The sequence below is a fragment of the Oncorhynchus mykiss genome, chromosome 19 (assembly GCF_013265735.2).
Source record: "Oncorhynchus mykiss isolate Arlee chromosome 19, USDA_OmykA_1.1, whole genome shotgun sequence".
Taxonomy (NCBI): domain Eukaryota; kingdom Metazoa; phylum Chordata; class Actinopteri; order Salmoniformes; family Salmonidae; genus Oncorhynchus; species Oncorhynchus mykiss.
Genome location: NC_048583.1, coordinates 24,791,583 through 24,813,725, shown reverse-complemented (window position 1 = coordinate 24,813,725; position 22,143 = coordinate 24,791,583). Strand labels below are relative to the sequence as shown.

The 22,143-nt window shown below is 43.5% G+C and overlaps 1 protein-coding gene across 1 annotated transcript in view; it reads left to right on the top strand.

Annotated features, from left to right (window-relative positions):
• The window catches only part of LOC110497546 (isthmin-2), a 52,140-nt gene extending 30,426 nt beyond the window's left edge, over window positions 1-21,714 (top strand). Inside the window, exons 3-6 of the mRNA XM_021573699.2 lie at window positions 2,768-3,125; window positions 13,077-13,214; window positions 13,838-13,906; window positions 15,148-21,714. Of these exons, the coding sequence (XP_021429374.1) occupies window positions 2,768-3,125; window positions 13,077-13,214; window positions 13,838-13,906; window positions 15,148-15,665 (1,083 nt within the window). The 3' untranslated portion in view covers window positions 15,666-21,714. The remainder of the gene's footprint in view (window positions 1-2,767; window positions 3,126-13,076; window positions 13,215-13,837; window positions 13,907-15,147) is intronic.
• The last annotated feature ends 429 nt before the right edge of the window (window positions 21,715-22,143 follow it).

The following is a 22,143-nucleotide window of genomic DNA, read 5'->3' as shown; positions in this document are numbered from 1 at the left end:
ACAAGAGAAGCCCAGGTATCCAGAAATTGAAAGAGCCTCGTTATTATAACAAGGAAAATGTGTTCTTGATCCAAGTGGGATTGGGCCATCCTTTAGTCTATAGGAACCAGACAAAGCTATTTGGTTTTATAAGTCTTTCTTTGGGAGCCAGCCGCTAATATCCTTGGTTGCTTTAGTGGGCTTTTTACCTTGTTATCACGTCGGCTGGAATTCATTGGTTTTGACTGTGGAGGGTCATAGCGTGACGAACTGAGTGAACCGTACCAAACTGTACTGGCACACTATGGGGAATAGAATACAACAATAGAGTAGATTTGAATAGAACCAAATGCGTCCGATATATAAATAATGGTGTTTAAAATATTTTTGTCTTACAATACACACGTGCACAAACACTCGTCCCTCTTGCTATCATCGTTGACAAATGACCAACAATCTGCATAGTACAATCTCCTGATTGACAATACACAGGAAATATTTTACTGGGAGTGGCTTAGTTCCCTATGGTTTGTCTGGGGCATTAATACTGGAAGTGCCTGTCCTTCAGATCCATGGTTATGTATGAGTCACAGCCTATAATGGGTCATAGTTAGGCCTAATACACTTCCTCCACTTACCTCTCAGACAGGGGGAAGGAAATAGAGCTCAGCTTCAATGTGCAGAGGTCTTATACAGTACAGTACACTACAGTCCAACTTCACCCCGCTGACAACTAGCAAGAGCCATACAGTGAGCTGGCTATGTCCTCTCTTTGCCCCTTGGAATCATGCAGGCTTGTAATGACGCCACAGTGTGTCATGTCCTACTAATTCGCTTATTGGTTTTTAAATCAAGCATGGTCATATTTTGATATATGAATCTTCCTGGACTTGTTGGTCTACTGACAATGATTGTCAGCAGAGAGCGAGGTAGAGACAGAGAGACACAGAGAGAGACAGAGAGAGAATGAGATGATGTTAAGGGTCTGACAGGCATAAGACTAGTAGCCATGACTCACCATCCTAATCTGTGTCTTTAGCCAGTGGGTTGTCTTTATAAACAGTTGTAGCAGCCATCAGATGGTAACTACTAGCAGAAGCATAAACAACCATGCCTTTGTCTGGACCTGCAGGCTCGTGGCAGTCTATCAGTCTATCCCCTATCCCTCTATCTTGCTCCCTCCATCTCTAGCTATCCCTCCCTCTCCACCACCACACACCCTTATCCCACACCTCACTCCTTCCACCACCCTACTTCACTTCGCTTCTCTATCCTGCTTTCTCCATATACACCTCCCTTTACAACCCCACTCTAAGTATCTCTCCCGTCATCCCTTTTCACTCTTCCACTCTGTTCTCTACCTCCCTTCATCACATACTACCCCAACCACCTTCCTTACATTCTCCCTTCATCACACATGCCTGGACACACTGTCTACAAACCTACCTACACACCCTCAGTACCCTGGTTGGTTCATCCCAAGAATCTAGTGGGTTCAGATAGGACATCAGACTGGCACCAAGACAGACCATGTTGTTTGACGGGGGTGGAAGGGGTTGTTTATTTTTCTTTCCAATGTTGCACGTCTGGGGCTGAGCCTGATGCTGTAAATGTTAGGTTGTTTACAGTAGAAGCAGTAATGTTAGTATATAGAATGGTAATGGACAGTGGTTGAGCAAGGAGTTTTCCCTGAACACGTAGCCTGACTATGGAAACATTTACATTTCAGCAGACGCTCTTATCCAGAGCGACTTACAGTAGTGAGGGGATACATTTCATACTGGTCCCCTGCGGGAATCAAACCCACAGCCCTGGTGTTGCAAGCGCCATGCTCTTCCAACTGAGCTACAGGGAAGTACCTCTGGTCTCTAGTTGTTATTGCTGGTATAACTAGGACCCAGAGTTTTTCCCGGTGAGGTCATGTCAGGAAAAACACCTGGTCCTAGTCATATTTTCACCAGGAAGTACATATCACATACAGTACTGGAAGGGTTTTTCCCCATATCCCCATAGTTTCTTTAACCTCATGTTGCATTCCCTTCCTACCGTTACTAGCCTGCCTTCGATTGCTGTGACTACAGTTACAGAAGCAGTTTTGTGGCCAGTGTATGTGTTATCAGTATTACTCTACAGTCATGGCTGTTTTACTATCATCTGGGAAAGTACTGTGTGTTCAATAATTGCTAGCCATCAATCGCACCAGAGTCTGTGACACCCTGGTTGCGACCCAAATGGCACCCTACTCCGTATATAGTGCATTACTATCAGTCCTGGTCAAAAGTAGTGCACTATATAGGGAATAGTGTGCCATTTAGGATGCAGCCTGTAAGACTCCATAAGATTACACAAGCAATTGTGTTGAATGTTACTCTTGGCAACAGCTTCGGTCCAGAGGCAATTTACTCTATGATTTTGTTGCACTTTGCTGAGGATAATTATGAAGTGTGAAATCACACCCTCAATTCCCAGTTGTAGAAAGGTTAACTTTTATAAAGGTTTCACATTATTCAGTTGTGATTACACAGAATGCAATATTCTATACATGAAAGGAGGACTGGAGACCTGGGAAAGATTTAGCTACTCGTATTATCACTTGAATTAGTATTTAATTAGTACACACATGTTGAGAAGGGTGCAGAAACCATGTGTGTTTGGCATTGGCATGTTGTTCAAGGCAATGAAAAAAGTATTTAATTTGAAACCTAAAAGCTCTCTCTCTCTCTCTCTCTCTCTCTCTGTATGTCTCTCTCTGTCTCTCGTTCTCTCTCGCCTCCCCCCTCTCCTCCAGGTGACCATTGAGGTGGTGGAGGACCCACAGACAGAGATGGAGATGGACCTGGCCAAGGAGGGTGGGGAGGGGGGCCGCAACGACTGGTCCCTGTCATCGGAGGAGTGGCTGGGCCACAAGAAGCTGTTCTGGCCTCTGTTCTGGGAGTACCCAGACCAGGCTGAGAGCGGGCCTGGCAGCAGGGCCAGCCTAGAGGAACAGGAGCAGCCCACAGAGGACTATAACTACAACCCTGAGGAGCAGGAACCTGTGCTTAGTGGGACCGGGGGGACTGGGGTGGGGACAGGCGTGGGGGTGGGGGGTGGCTGGGGCAGCCGCTGGAGCAGCAACAAGGGATGGGACTCCAAGGAGAACTACGGTATGTTTTTTTATGATTAAATGTTTTTGTTCTTGTAATTATCACAAAATGATAGATAAAGAAGGAACAATTCAGCAGAATCAAGTTACAATGGGTGTTTCTCAATATGCATATACTACCGTGCTCCACGCTCTCATGCATTCTACGAGGACGTTCCCTTGAGTATGTTCTTGTGAGGACGAGAGTGTGGAAAACGCATAAAACATTACATTTGACAAGCACTCGAACTCCCTGGACCCATATGGGCTTGCATCTGCACACACTACAGTGGGTATTGTAGGGAGGTAAACATGCCAAAATGAACGTATGAGATGTGAATGGGCAACATGTCATTCTGAAATCAGAGTTTATTTTCTCTCACTTCAGCTCAAACAATGGCCATTGATTTCAATAAATGGACGATGCACGTCAAATAACATCCTCTTAAAAAGACACCTTTTTAAAACGCCCCACAGGAAGCAGAAGTTTTGGCCCTTCAGTTTCTTCGACAATGATTAGATAAGGTTTCTAAGAGAATGTATGGCTTGTGTATTGTTACTGTACCTTTCTATTGTAGAAGAGGGTTCCTCCTGTTTGTTTGGTGTCCCTGATCTGATCACAGATCTGAGAGAGGGCTGGTGTTTGTGTATGGTTCGGGGGTCAGTGGTCAGGGCATGTATGTGGCGAACTGTCTGAGATGTTTTTGCCCTGACAGTTTCCTCCACGAGGCTCAGAGACAGCAATACTACGGGCCTCCGTCCCCCACTGTCTCTCCTTTTCTCCCCCCGCCTTACCCTCTGTTCCTCCGACATGATTTATGATTCGAGGCTGTTCGCTCAAGGTCCGCTACATAAACATGTCAACTCCCTCCCTCCCTCCCTCGCCCCCTCCCTCCCTCTCTCCCTCCCTCCCTGAGGCTCTCTTCCAAACCCTCCCTCCCTCCCTGAGGCTCTCTTCCAAACTCTCCCTCCCTCACCTCTATGATGCCTATCAGTTGTAAACAGCCAGCCAGGAAGAGGGAGGAACAGGACTTGGCCTGTTTCAGTGTACTGTGTTCACCTTGGATAAAGTCATGTTCATGGCATGAAAGATGATTGCATTGTTGGATGTTTAGGCCTACTGTCTACTGGGGAGACAATTAGAGGTGTTTGTTGACATCCTAGAGATTCAGCTTTACGTTCCAAGAACTTAAAGATTTAGAGATGACTTACTGTAAACTTGATATTGTATACTGTAAGGCCTGTAGGTTAGCCTCTTTAGAAATGCTGCTTTTGATGGTCATTATGTCCCATTATAAGACATCCAAGAAGGTTGATCTTTATAGTGAAAACTGCCCAAGACATGCTCTTACAGACTTGATGTCTGCTACTCTGTATAGCCTTTCCTTATCCTCTCCATTCCCTTCCAGGGATAACTGTATCTAACTATTTTAATATGTGGCTCATACTGAAATAAAATGGCCAAAATAGAATGATTACAGTAGTGAAGTCACAGGGCTGCATTCAATGAAGAAGGTAGGAACATTTTCGGGAAGACCTTAATTCGCCTCCGGTAGTTATAATCTGTCTGAACCTTGAACTCTCCTTGTCAACCCTCAAGCTCATTCATTAAGCCCTCTGGAAAGAGCTTCAGTTCTTGGCTCTGGCTCTGTGTTCCGTGTTTTTGGTTGGTTGTTTTAGTGTTCTCTCTCGCTCTCTGACAGTAGCAGTTAGCCACCAGACTAGCTAACAGCTCTCTAATGCTGTTAACCTGATCAGTAGGCAGTCACCTCTAAGTGAGACCAGTCAGCCCACAGTGCTACGGCTCTGCTTTGTCTGTAGCGCTCTGCCAAAAGAGCTCTGATAGATTATTACTATTACTATTCGCATAGGGGTGGGGTGGAGACATGTTGGCTAGTTGGGGGAATGGGATGGGATGGGAGGTTGGGGGTGGGGGTGGAGGCCCACATCTTTTTGGTTTTCTATTATTTATTATTCAACTTTATGTATTTCTTAATGTTATTTTGAGTGGTAGCCTACGGGTACAGGTTTTATAAACTTATAATTTGAAATGGATAGTAATGTACCCTAAGTAAAAAACGATAAAACAAAAAAATATCCCACAAAAAAATATTTAAAGACATGATTAAAGATATGGTAGAGTACAGGTCAGATAATAACAGGGGGAAAGATAAAGCTAGTGGGCTGGAGAGATCAAATTGAAAGGGGGAGAAAGAAAGAGATGGAGAGCATGAGGGCAGGCTCAGGGAGGAACTGAGAGAGCGAGCGCTCGACCGTCAGTCCATTGTGTGTGTCCTTTGAAGTGTGTGTCCTTTGAAGTTGACACTGGTTCTTGGGATAGAGCAGTCATTTGAACCTCTGCTGGGCTGAGTCTCAGGGTAACGGTGGCATGGTGTCTCCTCACAACCCCCTGGCCAAACAACTAATATTTATTTGTGATCATTTAGACTGAAGAGAGGGGGTGAGCACAGGCAATTAGGGGGGTGGAGGAGGGGGGGCAGGAGTTGTCAATTCAAATCCAATTTTATTGTTCACATTTTAATGCCAGGCTTAATTTACTCTTCCCTTCCCCAAAATCACTGAAATTAGACAATGGCACAGGAGAGAATGGCTGCCGTTTTACAGTCTCCTAATCAATTGTGCTATTGTGTGTGTTTTGTCGAGTTATTTCTAAATGATTGTGTACGTAATGTTTCTGCCGCCATCTCTTATGACCGAAAAGAGCTTCTAGAAATCAGGACAGCGATTACTCACCTCGTATTGAAAGACTGTTTTTTCTTTAACGAGTCGGGCGAGAGGGATTTAGTCCAGAAACCCGGCAAGGCCCTCATCCCCGTCTTTCGCAGGAGAAAGAGACAGAGATTTCGAGGACGAAGGTCAGGGTGCCTTGTAAGGATCTGGTGGTGAGTGGGTAATTTGCCTTTACCATCGGTCCTATTAGCCAACGTACATAATTGGATAATAAAATAGACTAACAACAAGCACGTATATCCTACCAACGGGACATTAAAAACTGTAATATCTTATGTTTCACTAAGTCGTGGTTGAACGGCGACATGAATGACGTACAGCTGGCGGGTTATACACTGTATCGGCAGGATAGAACAGCAGCCTCTGGTAAGACAAGGTGTGGCGGTCTATGTATATTTGTAAACAACAGTTGGTGAACGATATCTAAGGAAGTCTAGAGGTTTTTACGAGTATGGAAAATGCTCATCCAGAGGCGGCACTCCTAGTGGCCTGGGACTTTAATGCAGGGAAATTTACCAGCATGTTAAATGTGCATTTCTACAGGAATGTTAAATGTGCAACCAAAAAAAACTCTAGACCACCTTTACTCCACACACAAATATGACCATAATTTTATCCTCCTGATTCTTGCTTACAAGCAAAAACTAAAGTAGGAAGTACCGGTGACTCGGTCAATAAAAAGTGGTCAGAATTGAAGCTACAGGACTGTTTTGCTAGCACAGAGGGCCTTGTAGGGATTCCTCCAAGGGCATTGAGTACACCACCGATGGTATTGAGTACATCAGTCACTGGCTTCATCAATAAGTGCATCGATTGACGTCGTCCCCACAGTGACTGTGCGTACATACCCCAACCAGAAGGATTACAGGCAACATCCCCACTGAGCTAAAGGGTAGAGCTGCTGCTTTCAAGGAGGGGGACTCTAACCCGGAAGCTTATAAGAAATCCCGCTTTTCCCTCCAACGAAACATCAAACAGGCAACACATCAATACAGGACCAAGATCAAATTTTACTACACCAGCTCCGACACTCATTGGATGTGGCAGGGCTTGCAAACTATTACAGACTACTAAGGAAAGCACAGCCACGTGCCAGAGCTAAATTACTTCTATGCTCGCTTCGATGCAAGTAACACTGAAACATGCACGAGAGAATCAGCTGTTCCGGACGACTGTGTGATCACGCTCTCCATAGCCAATGTGAGTAAGACCTTTAAATAGGTCAACATTCACAAGGCTGCAGGGCCAGATGGATTACCAGGACGTTTACCAGGGGCTGTAGTGGAGCAGGTTGAGAGGTTCAAGTTCCTTGGTGTCCACATCACTAACAAACTATCATGGTCCAAACACACCAAGACAGTCGTGAGGAGTGCACGACAAAGCCTATTTCCCCTCAGGAGACTGAAAATATTTGGTATGGGTCCTCAGATGTTCAAAAGGTTCTACAGCTGCACCATTGAGAGCATCCTGACTGGTTGCATCACTGCCTGGTATGGCAGCTGCTCGGCCTCCCACTGCAAGGCACCACAGAGGGTGGTGCGTACGGCCCAGTACATCACCGGGGCCAAGCTCCCTGCCATGTATACCAGGCGGTGTCAGAGGAAGGCCCTAACCATTGTCAAAGGCTCCAGCCACCCTAGTCATAGACTGTTCTCTCTGCTACCGCACATCAAGCGGTACCAGAGCATCAAGTCTAGGTCCAAAAGACTTCTGAACAGCTAATCAAATGGCTACCCAGACTATTTGCGTTGCCCCCCCCTCTTTTACGCTGCTGCTATTCTCTGTTTATTATCTATGCATAGTCACTTTAACTCTACCTACATGCACATATTACATCAAATACCTCAACTAACCGGTGCCCCCGCACATTGACTCTGTACCTGTACCCCCTGTATTTATTTTTTACTTAACATGTATTTTCTTATAACTGCATTGTTGGTTATGGGCTTGTAAGTAAGTATTTCACTGTAAGGTCTTTTGTATTTGGCGCATGTGACCAATTCAATTTGATTTGATGTGTATCCTCCTCCCCCCAAAAAACATTATATTCCTCTCTCGCTCTGTTAACCCAGCATGCTTTGAGAGTGCTTGTGGTGTTGTTGTGTGGTCAGGTCTTCCAACTAGCCCGTAGCAAGTGATTACAGTCTTACCACTGCAATGATGTCAACACACACACATACACACACAAACGCATGCCGGCACGCATGCAAATACACACACACACACACACACACACACACACACACACACACACACACACACACACACACACACACACACACACTTCTAGATCTGTTAGATCACACCCACTTCCACCATCTTCATGTGGGCTCTGCTTATGCTAATAAGCTGCACATCAAACTGACTCCTAAATTACTTTATGTTGTGCAAGTCATGAAATGTCCATCTAAATGCGTACACAGTACTTAGTGCCAGTGGTGGAAAAAGACCCAATTCTCATACTTGAGTAAAAGTCAAGATACCTTAATAGAAAATGACTCAAGTAAAAGTGAAAGTTACCCAGTAAAATACTACTAGAGTAAAAGTCTAAAAGTATTTGATTTGCAATATACTTCAGTATCAAAAGTAAATGTAATTGCTAAAATATACTTAAGGATCAAAAGTAAAAGTACAAGTGTAAATCATTTTAAATTCCTTATATTAAGCAAACCAGACAGCATCATTTTCTTGTTTATTTTAATTTACGGACAGCCAGGGGCACGCTCTAACACTCAGACATCATTTACAAACGAAGCATGTGTTTAGTGAGTAAGTCAGATCAGAGGCAGTAGGGATAACCAGGGATGTTCTCTTGATAAGTGTGTGAATTTGCTCATTTTTCTGTCCTGCTTAGCATTCAAAATGTAACAAGTACTTTTGGGTGTCAAGAAAAATTGATGGAGTTAAAAGTATTTCATTTTCTTTAGGAATAAAAGTTTTAAAAAAATAAAAAAGTAAAAGTTTTTCCTTTATTACTTTCTAACCCTTCCACCCTTCCCCTAATTGGAGAAAAACTACTGAACAACAACTCTAAGGCTTCTACTTCCGGGTTATACATACTATATACATTTCACGGGCACAGTCTATTTTACAATAGTTAAAAATATATATATATATAATTCTCCTGTCCTTCCTCTAACCTCGACCTCTCGCATCTGTTTCTTTCACAAAAGTTCTGACCCTATATACATTTTACACATTATGTTTTACATTAGTTATCTTGTTGTTATTAGTTATTATTAGTAGTCCCACCCTTCAGCTCCATTCAACCCCTCCCGTCTATCTCTTAACACCATCCATATTGGATTTCTATTTGCCATATACTGTATTTTTCAACTGGGCTGTGATGTTTCATAAAAGTTTTGAACCTTTCTATTCTCATAATTTCTACAGATTTTTGATAAAAGTATTATTATTTTATTCATCGATTGACTATAGCTGTGTTTGAATACTTCATATTTTGGCCAATTTAGTACAACATCCGGGAACTTTTGGCATACTAACTTTATCCATACCATGACCAATAAGCGTATGGTTAGTGCGGTTGATGCGAGTATTCGAACACATTTTTATGACAGGTCACCCAGTAGTGCTATCTGCAGAGTTAGCTCCAGGTAAATGATGCAATTATTCAGCCATTCCTGGACCTGTGACCAAAAACAAGCTACATATGGACAGTACCAAAATAAATGATCTAATGTTTCTGTCTCTTCGCAGCAAAATCTGCAGAGCTGGGATGGTTGTATCCCCCATATATATAATATTCTATTGGTTGCAAGAATTTTGTGTAATAATTTAGATTGAATAATTCTATGTTTTGAATCGGACGTTGTTTTGCGTATCAGTTCGTAAACCATGTGCGATGGAATCGGTACTTTGAAAATCTCTTCCCAACTATTTTGCAATCTGTATGGCACAGCTGTCATTTTTTTGGTCCTTAAATTAAACTGGTATACTTATTTATTTATCACAATTTTCTTTAACCAATTATTGTCTTTAATGCAGGGCCGACAGACAAGTTCCCTACTTTTTCCCCCTTCCGTTTTCCTCTTCCATTTGTGCGATAATGCTGGAGTTAGATGGTTGTAATTTTGCGTTTCCATATATTTTTGTTAGCTGCATGTGTGACATAACTCCACCAGTCCTATTTATGATATAATTTACAAAGATTATACTTTTTTTTATTTTTTTAAATCTTTTTTTATATTTTTTTATCTATTAGTATATTTGAGTATAACCACAATATTAGTTGTATTATTTGTTCTGTTTTTTCTGGTGGATTAAATATAAATTGCAACCAACCTATGGCTTGTTTTAAAAATAGCAATATTTGGGAGATTATTTATTATAATCTCAATAAAGGGAAAAAGGGCATTCTTGAACATGGGGTGAGACATTGTTATTAATTTGCTAGAGAACCAGTTTGGATTTAAGTATGACTTTTGTATGACTGACGTCTTTAGTGATGGGTTTAGTGCTTTAATATTGAATCATTTCTATCCTCCAAATTCATGTTCATTTATCATTAGGAGACCTTATTTGTTTATATTTGGCACTGTACATTTAAGGAACCCATAATGTATGTTATGTGCTCAGTTTTGTCACACCCTTAGTATACAAATCCATCTTGTGTGTTGAGCAGAGGATGCATAAAAGAAAGAGAGCAAGAAAGGGAGAGTTGGAGGTGGGGTTTATTAAGAGAAAGAGACATGGAGAGAGGGATGACAAGGAGGAAGAGGGAGAAGGAAACAGAAGGAAGGAGGGAAGAAGACGGGAAGAGAGACAGTGTGTGTGTGTGTGTGTGTGTGTGTGTGTGTGTGTGTGTGTGTGTGTGTGTGTGTGTGTGTGTGTGGCTATAGAGACTACAGAGCATTCCAGGATTAGTGTTAGTGAGTGGAGGAGTGCAGCATGTCACCCACACCTCTGTGTTGTTTGACTTGGCCAGCCAACATGAGAATGCTCCTTCAAGACACACACACACACACACACACACACACACACAGACACACACACACACAGACACAGACACACACACACACACAGACACACACACACACACACTGTAGTCTGCCAGCAGGAGAAGGCTCCATCTCATTCAACACCAGGCCCAGAGCTCACAATTAGCCCCAAACTAGCAACCAACGGCAACTAGCCAAAAACATATTAACTGCCGGAGAGGCAGCAGGACGCTGGATGAACTAATCTCCTTTTCTTCTCTTCTCGTCTCTTCTCTTTTTTCTATGTTCTTCTCTCTCGCCTCCATCCCTTGATCACTTCGATGAGTATGTTCCTTGCTGGCTCTCCTTTTGCACGACCTCTCCCTTTGTCCTACCTAGCATGTGTCCCCATGTCCATCTTCTTCCACTTGCCCTTTCTCTTCAATTTTCACCCTCTCCCTCTCTATTTCTTCATCTTTTCCATTACTCTCCCTCACTTTTTAGTCGCTCTCTTTCCTACGTCTCTCCATCTTTTCTTTCTTCCTCTCTTCCTCCATCCCTCCCTCCACTGAGTCTGTAATCTTTTTAACATGGGGGAAAGAACTGATTGTTCATTAGAGAAACAGAAAACCTATTAGCTAGCCTAGTACAGGGCTAGCTGTCCTGGGGCACTGTTTGTCTTGGCTTTGTTCACTCCACTGTATGCTGCTGAATTTGCCATTGACATATTTATTACAACCAAGAGAAACACACACACACACACATACACAGTGGCACATGCATGAGCAGGCAAGCACACACACTTGCGGATACACAACCATCCACACGCGCATACACACGCACTGGTACATAGACATGCTCACACACACACACACACACACACACACACACACACACACACCCTAGCCTGCCAACTGGCCCCATTTCCTGATCATTAGCGAGATTATACTTTCCTGAAAAATATGCAATATTAATTCACGCGTCATTAACTTCTGTGTGGAAACTGAGGGAGCAGTTAAGCGTCTCTGGTGGTGGGATGAAGTCTCACTGAGACAGAGAGAAACAGATTCCAGATCAGTTTACAGCAGGTTGGTGTCTGTCTCTTTTAAGGAGATTAATTTTACCTGACAGGTCTTAGATCAGAATATAGCAGGTTGGTGTCTGTGTCTGTTAAGGATATTCACTTGCGCTTGACAGGTTCTACAGTAGATCAGAATACAGGAGGTACAGTGTCTGTTTTATTTTTGGCGATTGAGTCCTCAGCATACATAGACACACAGGCTTTACTCAGAGCCAGTGGCAGGTCATTAGTAAAGATTGAAAAAAGTATGTCTATAGCAGGTATGTTTTTCTCTGTTATAGACATCATACTGTGGAACGAGCTAAAGCAGGTACTGGATTAGTGTTTGTCAATCCTGGTCCTAGGGACCCTAGTTTTTCCCCCTAGCATTAATACACCTGATTCAAATAAGCAACTCATTATCAAGCCTTTGATTAGAATCAGGTGTGTTAATGCTAAGGCAAAAACTAGAAGTTAATGGCAGCCACTAGCTACACCACAAGTGAAGTTAATGGCAGCCACTAGCTACAGCCCTAGTGAATTTAATGGCAGCCACTAGCTACACCACAAGTGAAGTTAATGGCAGCCACTAGCTACAGCCCTAGTGAAGTTAATGGCAGCCACTAGCTACAGCCCTAGTGAAGATAATGGCAGCCACTAGCTACAGCCCTAGTGAAGTTAATGACAGCCACTAGCTACAGGCCTAGTGAAGTTAATGGCAGCCACTAGCTACAGCCCTAGTGAAGTTAATGACAGCCACCAGCTACGACCCCAATGAAGTTAATGACAGCCACCAGCTACGACCCCAATGAAGTTAATGACAGCCACCAGCTACAGCCTCATGAAAAAGACTCTCACTCCTTTCTGAAGCCTCCTTAGCTTTTTGAAGTGTGGTCTTTTGGTCCGCTCCAAGACACGGTTGTTCCTGGTGTCTACTTTGTTCTATGTTGTTCCTGAGATGCTAAGATACTCAGTTGTTCCTGCCACAACCAGCACATTGAAGAAGGTTTATGTATGCATGTTAGAGCTGACAGATGAACACTCTACTGTAGCTCCAAACATGTTTGGTCGTTGCTGCTTTATTGCAAAACGCTCTCACCAGCTGGGTCAGGAATTCACTTGGCTCACTTCAAAGACATACCGCACTCCTCTAATATAACCCTTTGTTCCCCCCCCCCCCCTTTCTCATCTCTCCGTCTCCCTCTTTCTCATCCCTCCATCTCAGAGTACGAGGAGGAGGAGTGGAGCGCCTGGTCACCATGCAGTGTCACCTGTGGCCACGGCAACCAGAAACGTATCCGTTCATGTGGTTACGCGTGCACGGCGACCGAGTCTCGGACCTGTGACCTGGACAGATGCCCAGGTGAGAGAGACACGGATGTAATGTCATCAACAATGGCCATGTTTCGTGGCTGTGTGATGTCATCAGACCTCGCCTGTCTCTGGTTGGGTCCCAGTAGTTCCAAATAGCATCCTCCGTGTGCCGCCTTTCCTTCATGATCACTGATTTCAAAGCACTTTATACGTGTTAAAGCAACAGGCTAAAACGTATCCAGCCTTTCACATATTAGTGATCAGTTCTACAGCGATCGTACCATTAGGCTTTTCCTAACAGGTCTGCCTGATGCTTCTAGAACAGGGCTATTTATATCCGTACAGTTTGGACTTGGACAAACGTGATGTTTATCCCTGTTAGTGTGTTTAGTAGTGTGCTGCCTGTTCTGTTGCCCCCCTGCAGAGTCCTGGTGTGTACACAGCTCCATGTCTGTTTTAAAACGCTCAATGAAGGCTCGTACTGCTACCCAGGAAGGTGTGTGTGGGTGTGTGTGCAAGTGTGAGTGCGTGCGCGTGTGTTATGTTGGGCATAGACAGTCCCCCTAGTCATATCAACAGCTACTCAGAAACCATTTTTTTCCTTTGACTACAGTATGAGGCTATCCATTCAGCAGGTTTCTTAACCAGTGTCTGTGTCCCCTCTCTCTGTAGATGACCTATTAGCAGTGACTGAGCTGATACCTCTGGAGACAACAAATGGCACTGACTCCCTTGACACAAGTATGTTTGTTGAAATGTGTATATGACAAGTTTGTGTGTGTGTTTGTGTGTGTGTGTGTGTGTGTGTGTGTGTGTGTGTGTGTGTGTGTGTGTGTGTGTGTGTGTGTGTGTGTGTGTGTGTGTGTGTGTGTGTGTGTGTGTGTGTGTGTGTGCGTGGCTGTGTATTAGCTGGTTGTCCCTTTTTCTGTAGCCAACAGTCCGTTCTAGTATTTGGGGGGCCTTAATGGTCTGTTCCGTTTAGGGAGGTTTAAACTGTTCTACTGGGGCTCCAATCATAGAGAGACTGCAGGAGTCCAGTTGGGGTAGTCAGGATTCTCCCTCCCTCCACCGAGATTGTTACAAAGCCCATGAAAAACCCAACTGTTCCTCCAAGAAATGTTTGAATGGCTTTTTAGTTTGTCTTTTATTGCTCTCCCTACGTCTGGCACAGGCCAGTGAAAGGGATAGATCTTTTCACTCTGGGCAAAAATAACAAAGAATATGCAACAGAAACATAACAAGATAAAGTGTCATAAGTATTATTTTTTTTTGCTCTTTCCCCAATCCACTACGGAACATAAATGTTTATAATGAATAGGTTCCAATTTGACCGCAGCCTTCAACATTTTACTCGCACCGACTATGGCTTTGTTTTTGAACCCATTCTCGTTCACTCTCCGTGGTCTTTGAGAGCTTTGCAGCCCCCCGGTTCAAAGTAATGGGTTTTAACGCTCTGAAATCACTCCTTTATGCTTGGAAAGTCTCTCTGGTTTCCTCAGAGTTACCAATGCTGTCTTAGCTTATAATCCTTCCCGAAAGTCATCTTTTTATTACGGCCAAAACCTGAGCTGTTGAAAGAGAGCGGTTGATTTCCGTGATTAGTATGCATTGTAGTATTTCATAGGTATATATACTGTATGTATTCTATGTTGTGGAAAATGTACTAAATATGGTCCGAATCCAGTTTTCTTTTATATACGCATTGAAAATGTGATGTTTCACACAAATCATGCATAGATGTCAATGGGTGATTTGTGCGAAAGTTCACGCTTTGTGTGTGCCTCAAGCTACGATTCAACTCTATATGTGTGCATCACTTACAGTAGCAGGTGCTTACAGTGTATGTTTCTGTGTTTATTGATAGTTAATTGAGTTCTGCTGATCCTTGATTGATCCTTGTCGATGACCTATTGACTGTTGTGGTATTGATTGATAGATTATTCATCATCTGTTGACTCCTGTATCATTTCTCTCCTCCCCAGACGTGGACAGCTGTGAGAAGTGGCTGAGCTGTAAGAACGACTTTCTCCAGAAGTACCTCCACCAGGTGCTGACCGAACTACCCAGCTGCCCCTGCTCCTACCCGTCCGAGGCCGTCTACAGTGCCGTCAACATCTTCGACAAGACTCTGCGTAAGACCTACCGCTGGCGTGACGCCTCCGGCCCCAAAGAACGGCTGGACATCTACAAGCCCTCCGCCCGCTTCTGCACACGCTCAATGCTCTCCTTCGACAGCACCACGCTGGCCGCGCAGCACTGTTGCTACGGTGACCACATGAAGCTGATCACACGGGGGAAAGGGGCGGGCGCGCCAAACCTCATCAGTACGGAGTTCTCACCGGAGCTGCATTACAAAGTGGACGTGCTGCCCTGGATCCTGTGTAAAGGGGACTGGAGCCGCTTCCACTCTGTGAGGCCGCCCAACAACGGGCTGCAGTGTGCCCACAACCCCACAGAAGACGTGTACCAGGCTGAGCTAGAGGAGGCCCGTGAGTACTGAGGGAGGAGAGGGGGAGGAGTACTGAGATCCTGAGTGGGGAGAGACACACGTGGTTCCAATGGCTCTATTGGATTTGGGCATGGGCCACATACTGAATATATTGTGTTAACTATCAGTTGCTTTGGATGAAAGGAAACCTGGACATCCCCTCCCCCTTATTCAATGTTTGGTCACATTGTGGCACAGAGTTTAGTGAACACCTACATTTTTCTAGTCAGGCTTAACCCATCCAAAATTGAGTCAAGTTGAATACTCTTTTTTCAATTTTTTTATTTATTTTTAAGTTGAATACTCTTATCTGGTGTGCGTGGGAAAACTCTATGATCGTCACGTCTTAATGGCGCGTTGTAATGACATCATCACCATCAAGCGTTTCCTCATTGGATGACTCATCGGAATCCACCTGCCAATTGGAATATGTTTTCCCGTGGATGACTTACTGTGGTGTTACGGGAAGAGAAAAAACAACTATTTTCTAACTGGTAATTTATTGCTTGTGAAAGTCCGAATTTTGGAGAGCGTTTTTTTTTGGGCTACACTCAAAAAACAAGAAGAAAAAAACACTGGTTTGTAAACATTGGGACATTTTAAAGAGGGAGAGACTGCAATGAGATTGTCCTAGTTCTCTCTGACACCCCTCAACCCACCACCCCATAGACTCACATGTGCTGCTGCTATTGAGAAAATGGATGGGGGGATGGGTACAGGGGGATGGGATGGCTCAGGGGTTGCCATGAGCTGTTCCAGAACCCCTGAGGGAACATGGAGGAACATGGATAGTGTATTTATTGGACTCATATTGGGCCTGTATTGTATTTACTCAAATACTCTGATGTCTCATGAAAGGAATTCCTGTCAAGCTGCTAAAATGGGGATGAATTCAACACAGAATGTTAGTTGTTGTTTGTCTTAGACTTGAAGCTCTCTCTCACAATCTCTGTCTTCTTTCTATCCACCTCTCTCTCCCTTCTCTCTCTCTCTCTCTCTCTCTCTCTCTCTCCTGGCCCCACTCCAGTCGGAAGAAAAAAAACAGACTGATCAAACACAGGCCCAAGATGCATTGTGCTTTTCTTACTTTCTTATTTCATGTCAAGCCACATATTTCTTTGGAGACGTTGACCCCTAGAACTCTATTGTGTTATTCATCCAGTCATATCCAGTATCAGAGGACCAGATACTCATCCTCCTGAGCCATTTGGCCGTAATGCTTCGTCAGATAAAGTTGCATGGGTCATGGTTAGCTAATCCTGGGGGAAACATAAAAAATACATTGTTGAAGGTCTCTCTGTTGTTCTCTCTCTCTTTCTCGCTCTCATCGACAGACGTACCGCTTGTTTTCCTCCTAAGGATTGCTCCATCGTTTAATCTGATCCATAATTGAATCGTATTGAGATGTTTTCCTTTTATCGCCTGTTAACAAGTCACGGTGTTGCATTCCTCGCAACCCGAGACACCCGGAGAGACAGTCGTAGATTTGCCGGTGGAGAGGGAGAGAGGAAAACCCTTGGTAGGGGGCCTTGAAAGGAGAGAGACACTAGGACTCTCCAGGGGTGAGGGGGAAGATGGAGTGAGGCTGGAGGTAGAAGTGAAGGTGCAGGAGAGGGCTGAGGGGAGGGGTGTCTGGGCTCAGTTGATGCATGGAGGTCCTTTCTCCAGAGAGGAGTGGGAGTTGAGCAGAGGGGAAGTGGAGAGACATCTCTGTAAACAGTGGAACCCTTTGAAGAGCTCTCCCCTTCACTGGTGTCCAAGACCTGCTGCCTCTCCCCCTCCACCCTGTCTTGAAGCCTGGTGTTGTTTTAAGGTCTTAATCCTAACCCTGGTTATCAGACTGAGTGCCATTGAGAGATGTTGAGGCTGAACACGTCCTGAAAGAATAGTGTTGATGGACAGCTCTCCCGCTCCACACTGCAATGACAACAGCAGAAACAACACACAACCTTTGGTGTTACACACTCGGTTTCTCTTTCTTATTTTTTTTAACATTTTAGTAATTTAGCAAATGCTCTTATCCAGAGCAACTTACAGTAGTGAGTGCATCCAATCGTTATACTTTTTCATACTGGTCCCCCGTAGGAAATGAATCCACAACCCTGGCATTGCAAGAGCCATGCTCTACCAACTGAGCCACACAGGCCTTATCCTATGCTTCCCTTTTTTTATACTCTAATTGCAGCCAGGTCACCCGTGATACAAGTCCATGTTCGATGTCCATCCACATCTGACGATGTCGGGAAATGATGTGTAAACCGGCCACTAGGAGCAATAGTGAGCACTGTTAGCAAAGTAGGTTTTTGGTTTTGCTATGGTGTTGTGTTGTGGACAGGGATTGGGTGTTGCACGTTTGCAAGTTCAGAACCAGCAATGGAAAGTCTTTTTGTTTTGAAGGGTATCCCAAACCTTCAAACTTACCTTAACCATTCAGAGTTACTGCTTAACCTAAGAATTTGGAGTTAATGCCTAAGCTTAACCTTAAACACACTGAAATTTGACATTTGGAACAACTTCTAAATTTGACGTTTAAGAAACATGGATGATGTCTAATTCTAAGTCTAATTCTGACGTGAGACTGTGGGAGCCGGTAGCTTGCTTGCTCCTTTTCTCCTTCCCTCCCTCTCTCTCTCCCTCGCCCTCATCCATGCCCATTCATAGCTGGCTCAAGTTGGCATAGGGGAATTCTCTGTAGGTTGTCATCGGGCCGTCACTAAAGACAAACACAGACACACACACACACACACACACACGCAGAGTCAGGCAGCCCTCCAGTATTCCCTCAACATCCTGCACTCTGCCATATCGAAGCCAGTTAAGCGAATAGCGTTTAGAAACTTCACAGAGATCCCAATTCATCAAGATGCCAATCACAATAAGAACACAGAGGGCTGTAGTAGTTGGACTCAGACACACTGACGAACATAATATGAGAAGAGCGTTACAGCCTCTGGTATGAACAACGTTTTTTTCCATAAAATTCTCTCAGATGAAACAGCAGTATGACATGCGTTCTCCTTCATCTGTTGAGACACGGTGCTGGTAACATTTGTCCACATTCTCTGATCAAAGCCTTGCCATTTTTCACCCTTTTTTTCCCCTTAACCCCCCCCCCTTCGGAGGACACAAATATATTTTTTGTTTTTTACAGCATTTCTGTTGTACATACAGTACATTGCACATATACATACATACATTGCACATATATATTTTACATACATGGTACTTTGATATATAGCAATCACATGACAATAATACATTACCGAACATGAGCTCTTTAATCCCACCCCTCAGCCACTCTCAGCCCATCCCACCTATCACTGCAGACCACCCTCGTTTAGTTTCCATGTGCCATATATTTTTCAATTGTGCTGTGATGTTTTACATGGATTTTGAAGATTTTAATCACATAGTATCCAAAGCCTTGTCATTGAATGTGATGTGTTCCTATGGACTCAAACTGCCTTGACCATCACATTGTTGCTTCATATCACCACCAAACACACAGTCAAGTGAACACAGACAAAGTAATGCAGTGATTCATATGAGGAGTGTACGTTGGGATATGACCAGTTAACCATCCACAGTCCCTGGAAGATATCCATTACTTCATGCCAGACACAGTCAGAATGGACTCAATTAAATAGGGAATTTGTCCCAAATGGCAGCCTAATGCCTATATAGTGCACAGTATTGGACCAGAACCCTATGGGCAGGGCCCTGGTCAAAAGTAGTGCGTTATAAAGGGAATAGGGTACTATTTGGGACGAAGTCCCTCTTTAATTGAGTCCATTCTGACTGTGTTTGGCATGGAGTAATGGATACCTTCACACTACACTGGGTTCATCTTCCATTGGGGCCCAGCTGTGAAAACCCCCTGAATCCTCATGGCATTAACAGCTCAGACTCACACTGCTGCATGGCTCTCCAGCCTGCCTGCTGCTGCCTCAGGTTTCACCATCACATTACACTACACTACACCCACTACACCCAGTGGAGGCTGCTGAGGGGAGGACTACTCGTAGTAATAATGGTTTTCATGTGTTTGATACCATTCCATTCACTCTATTCCAGCCATTACACTCCATTCCAGCCATTATTATGAGCTGTCCTCCCCTCAGCAGCCTCCACTGACCCTCACAGCATATCTCTCTGTCCTAGGAATGTACTCTGTGTTGTGTGTATGCACATGCAAGCGTGTATGTTTTTCAGAGGACCTCTAGGTTCTGAATGATTGTGTTTCTAATGCTATCTAGTCACGGTGTGTGTATTTCTAAAGGGCTAGATGGGCCTAGTCTATATTCAGTAGATCAGTGGCGGTTGGTGCCATTTAAGATTAGGGAGGACTTTTTTTTTATGCGCAATGGCCTTATTTCTATTAAAGCATATTGGATGACTGTCATTCATATTCCATTCAATGTAACATGAATAGGTTTAGGCTACATGATACTTGCATTTTCCCTATATCTATCATGAGGTTGCTACAACCTAGTCTATGAATGAAAGTTTCTAACAGATCGAGAGACAAATTGGAGTAATCAAGGTGACAGACAGTGACACATTCAATACCGCCTTGCACACTCTTGCCTGAATATAGCTAATCTAGGGTGTAATCATTAGTCCAAACAGCTGCAAACGAGAGTTTCTATTGGACGAATTCAGGTAGGTTTATCCCCGTTTCGTTCCGTTTATTTCCGTTTAAGAAACGTTTTTCAACAGAATCGTCGGAATGAATACCCCTGATCCCCCGCACACACAGTTCACTTTCATAGCAGCCACATACAAACAGAATCATCACTTTGCTCATTATATAATTCCTTCTCGCATCTACGTGCTATCCTCCCCTCACCTTTTCCCTTTCAGTGCACAACAGCTGTCTGTGGCCATGCGAAATTAAACTTTTCAAGCCAAACCTTCATACCATAATCGCTAACCACTACACACAGCCTACATCGTTGTCACCATATTAGCTAACGTCATAGTCAACATAGCTACTAGAACTAACGTGTTAGTAAACCCTCTACAATTGCGCAGTACAGTGTACATCAAGCAGTTTAGCAGTTACACCGGCGGGACTCGTGGCAATAAATTAATTAAACCGCTTACCTTGACTTGGAAGAGTTCCAGTATTGGATAGCCTTAGCCAGATAGCTAACATAAATAGCATGCTTCTGTTTGTGCCGGGTGTTTAAGTAGGCTAAATTAGCTAACTGAATTAGCTAGCTAAGTGAATGAAAGTAAAAAGAAAATGAAAAAAAGAAATACAGCTAGCTCTCGCTCTCGCTCTCTTTGCTGCTTCTCCTTAATTTTTGCACTCAACAAAAAAAAGGCAGTGAATGATTTCTTAAAGATCACTCTAATCCATTGTTCTAGGTTTTGTATTGAAGTCAATGTACCCAGAGGAGGACGGAAAATAGCTGTCCACACCATGGTGCTACCCCAGAGAGTGCTGTTGAGGCTACTGTAGACCTTCATTGCAAAACAGTGTGTTTTAATCAGTTATTTGGTGACATGTGAATATATTTAGTATAGTATCATCTTAAAAGGATAACCTTTAGAACTTTTCACTCTTTTCCATGAAATGACTGAGATGGATGGTCCTCCCCTCCTCTGAGGAGGAGCCTCCGCTGCAGTAGATAGATATCTGTGTATGTGTGTTCTGTAGGAGTGCTGAGTAAAGTATGGCTACAGAGGAAAAGGGAGAGAAGGAGAGAGACGAGGAAAAGAGAGAAGGATGGAAGGAAGGCTGGCTATCAGAACTGTTTCTTAGAAAGTATTGACATTGGCCTGATTCTCAAAGTTATTTTATTTTGAAAGCAAGCCAGGGCCACCTCTCCCTCTTGCCCTCTCTCTTTCTCTGTACAGTGTTTCTGTACAGTATGAAACGGACCATTTTTCAATGGCCACTGTTAAATCCACTCAGCACAGTATGAATTGCTTGACTCTTTTCCATGTACCTTACAGATTCTGTCTCATTGTTGGACCTTTTACCTATTTAGCAAAGGGAAATGTTAAGGTGATAGAGCTTGTGAGAAGGGAATAAAGTGCAACGATTATACAATGATTGTGTTTACTTTTCTTCCAAACCAATGGGGTGATGATGATGCAAAACCATCTGTTTTAAAGTTCATGGGTTTATGGGAGAAATGTTCCTAGTACACTGCAGTTGGCAACGTGTTTCATTGTGCTATTTATCATTGGCCAACTTCAATGCTGTTTCTCAATTCGAAACATTCTTTGTTGTTTTTGTCATGGAAAAAATACTTTAGTCTTTTTGGAGCTGTCTCGTCTTGGCCTTACATTTGAAAATTTACGTTGCAAACCTTTTTTTATCAGGAATATTTTCTTTTGAAAAGATAAGGTATCATTTTTGTAAACATGTTTTCTTTTAAGAAAGGCACTTTATTTAAAAGCATAAGTAAATAATATACATGTATATACAAACTCATAATTAAATATATACTGTATGTAATACACAGTGCAGTGTACC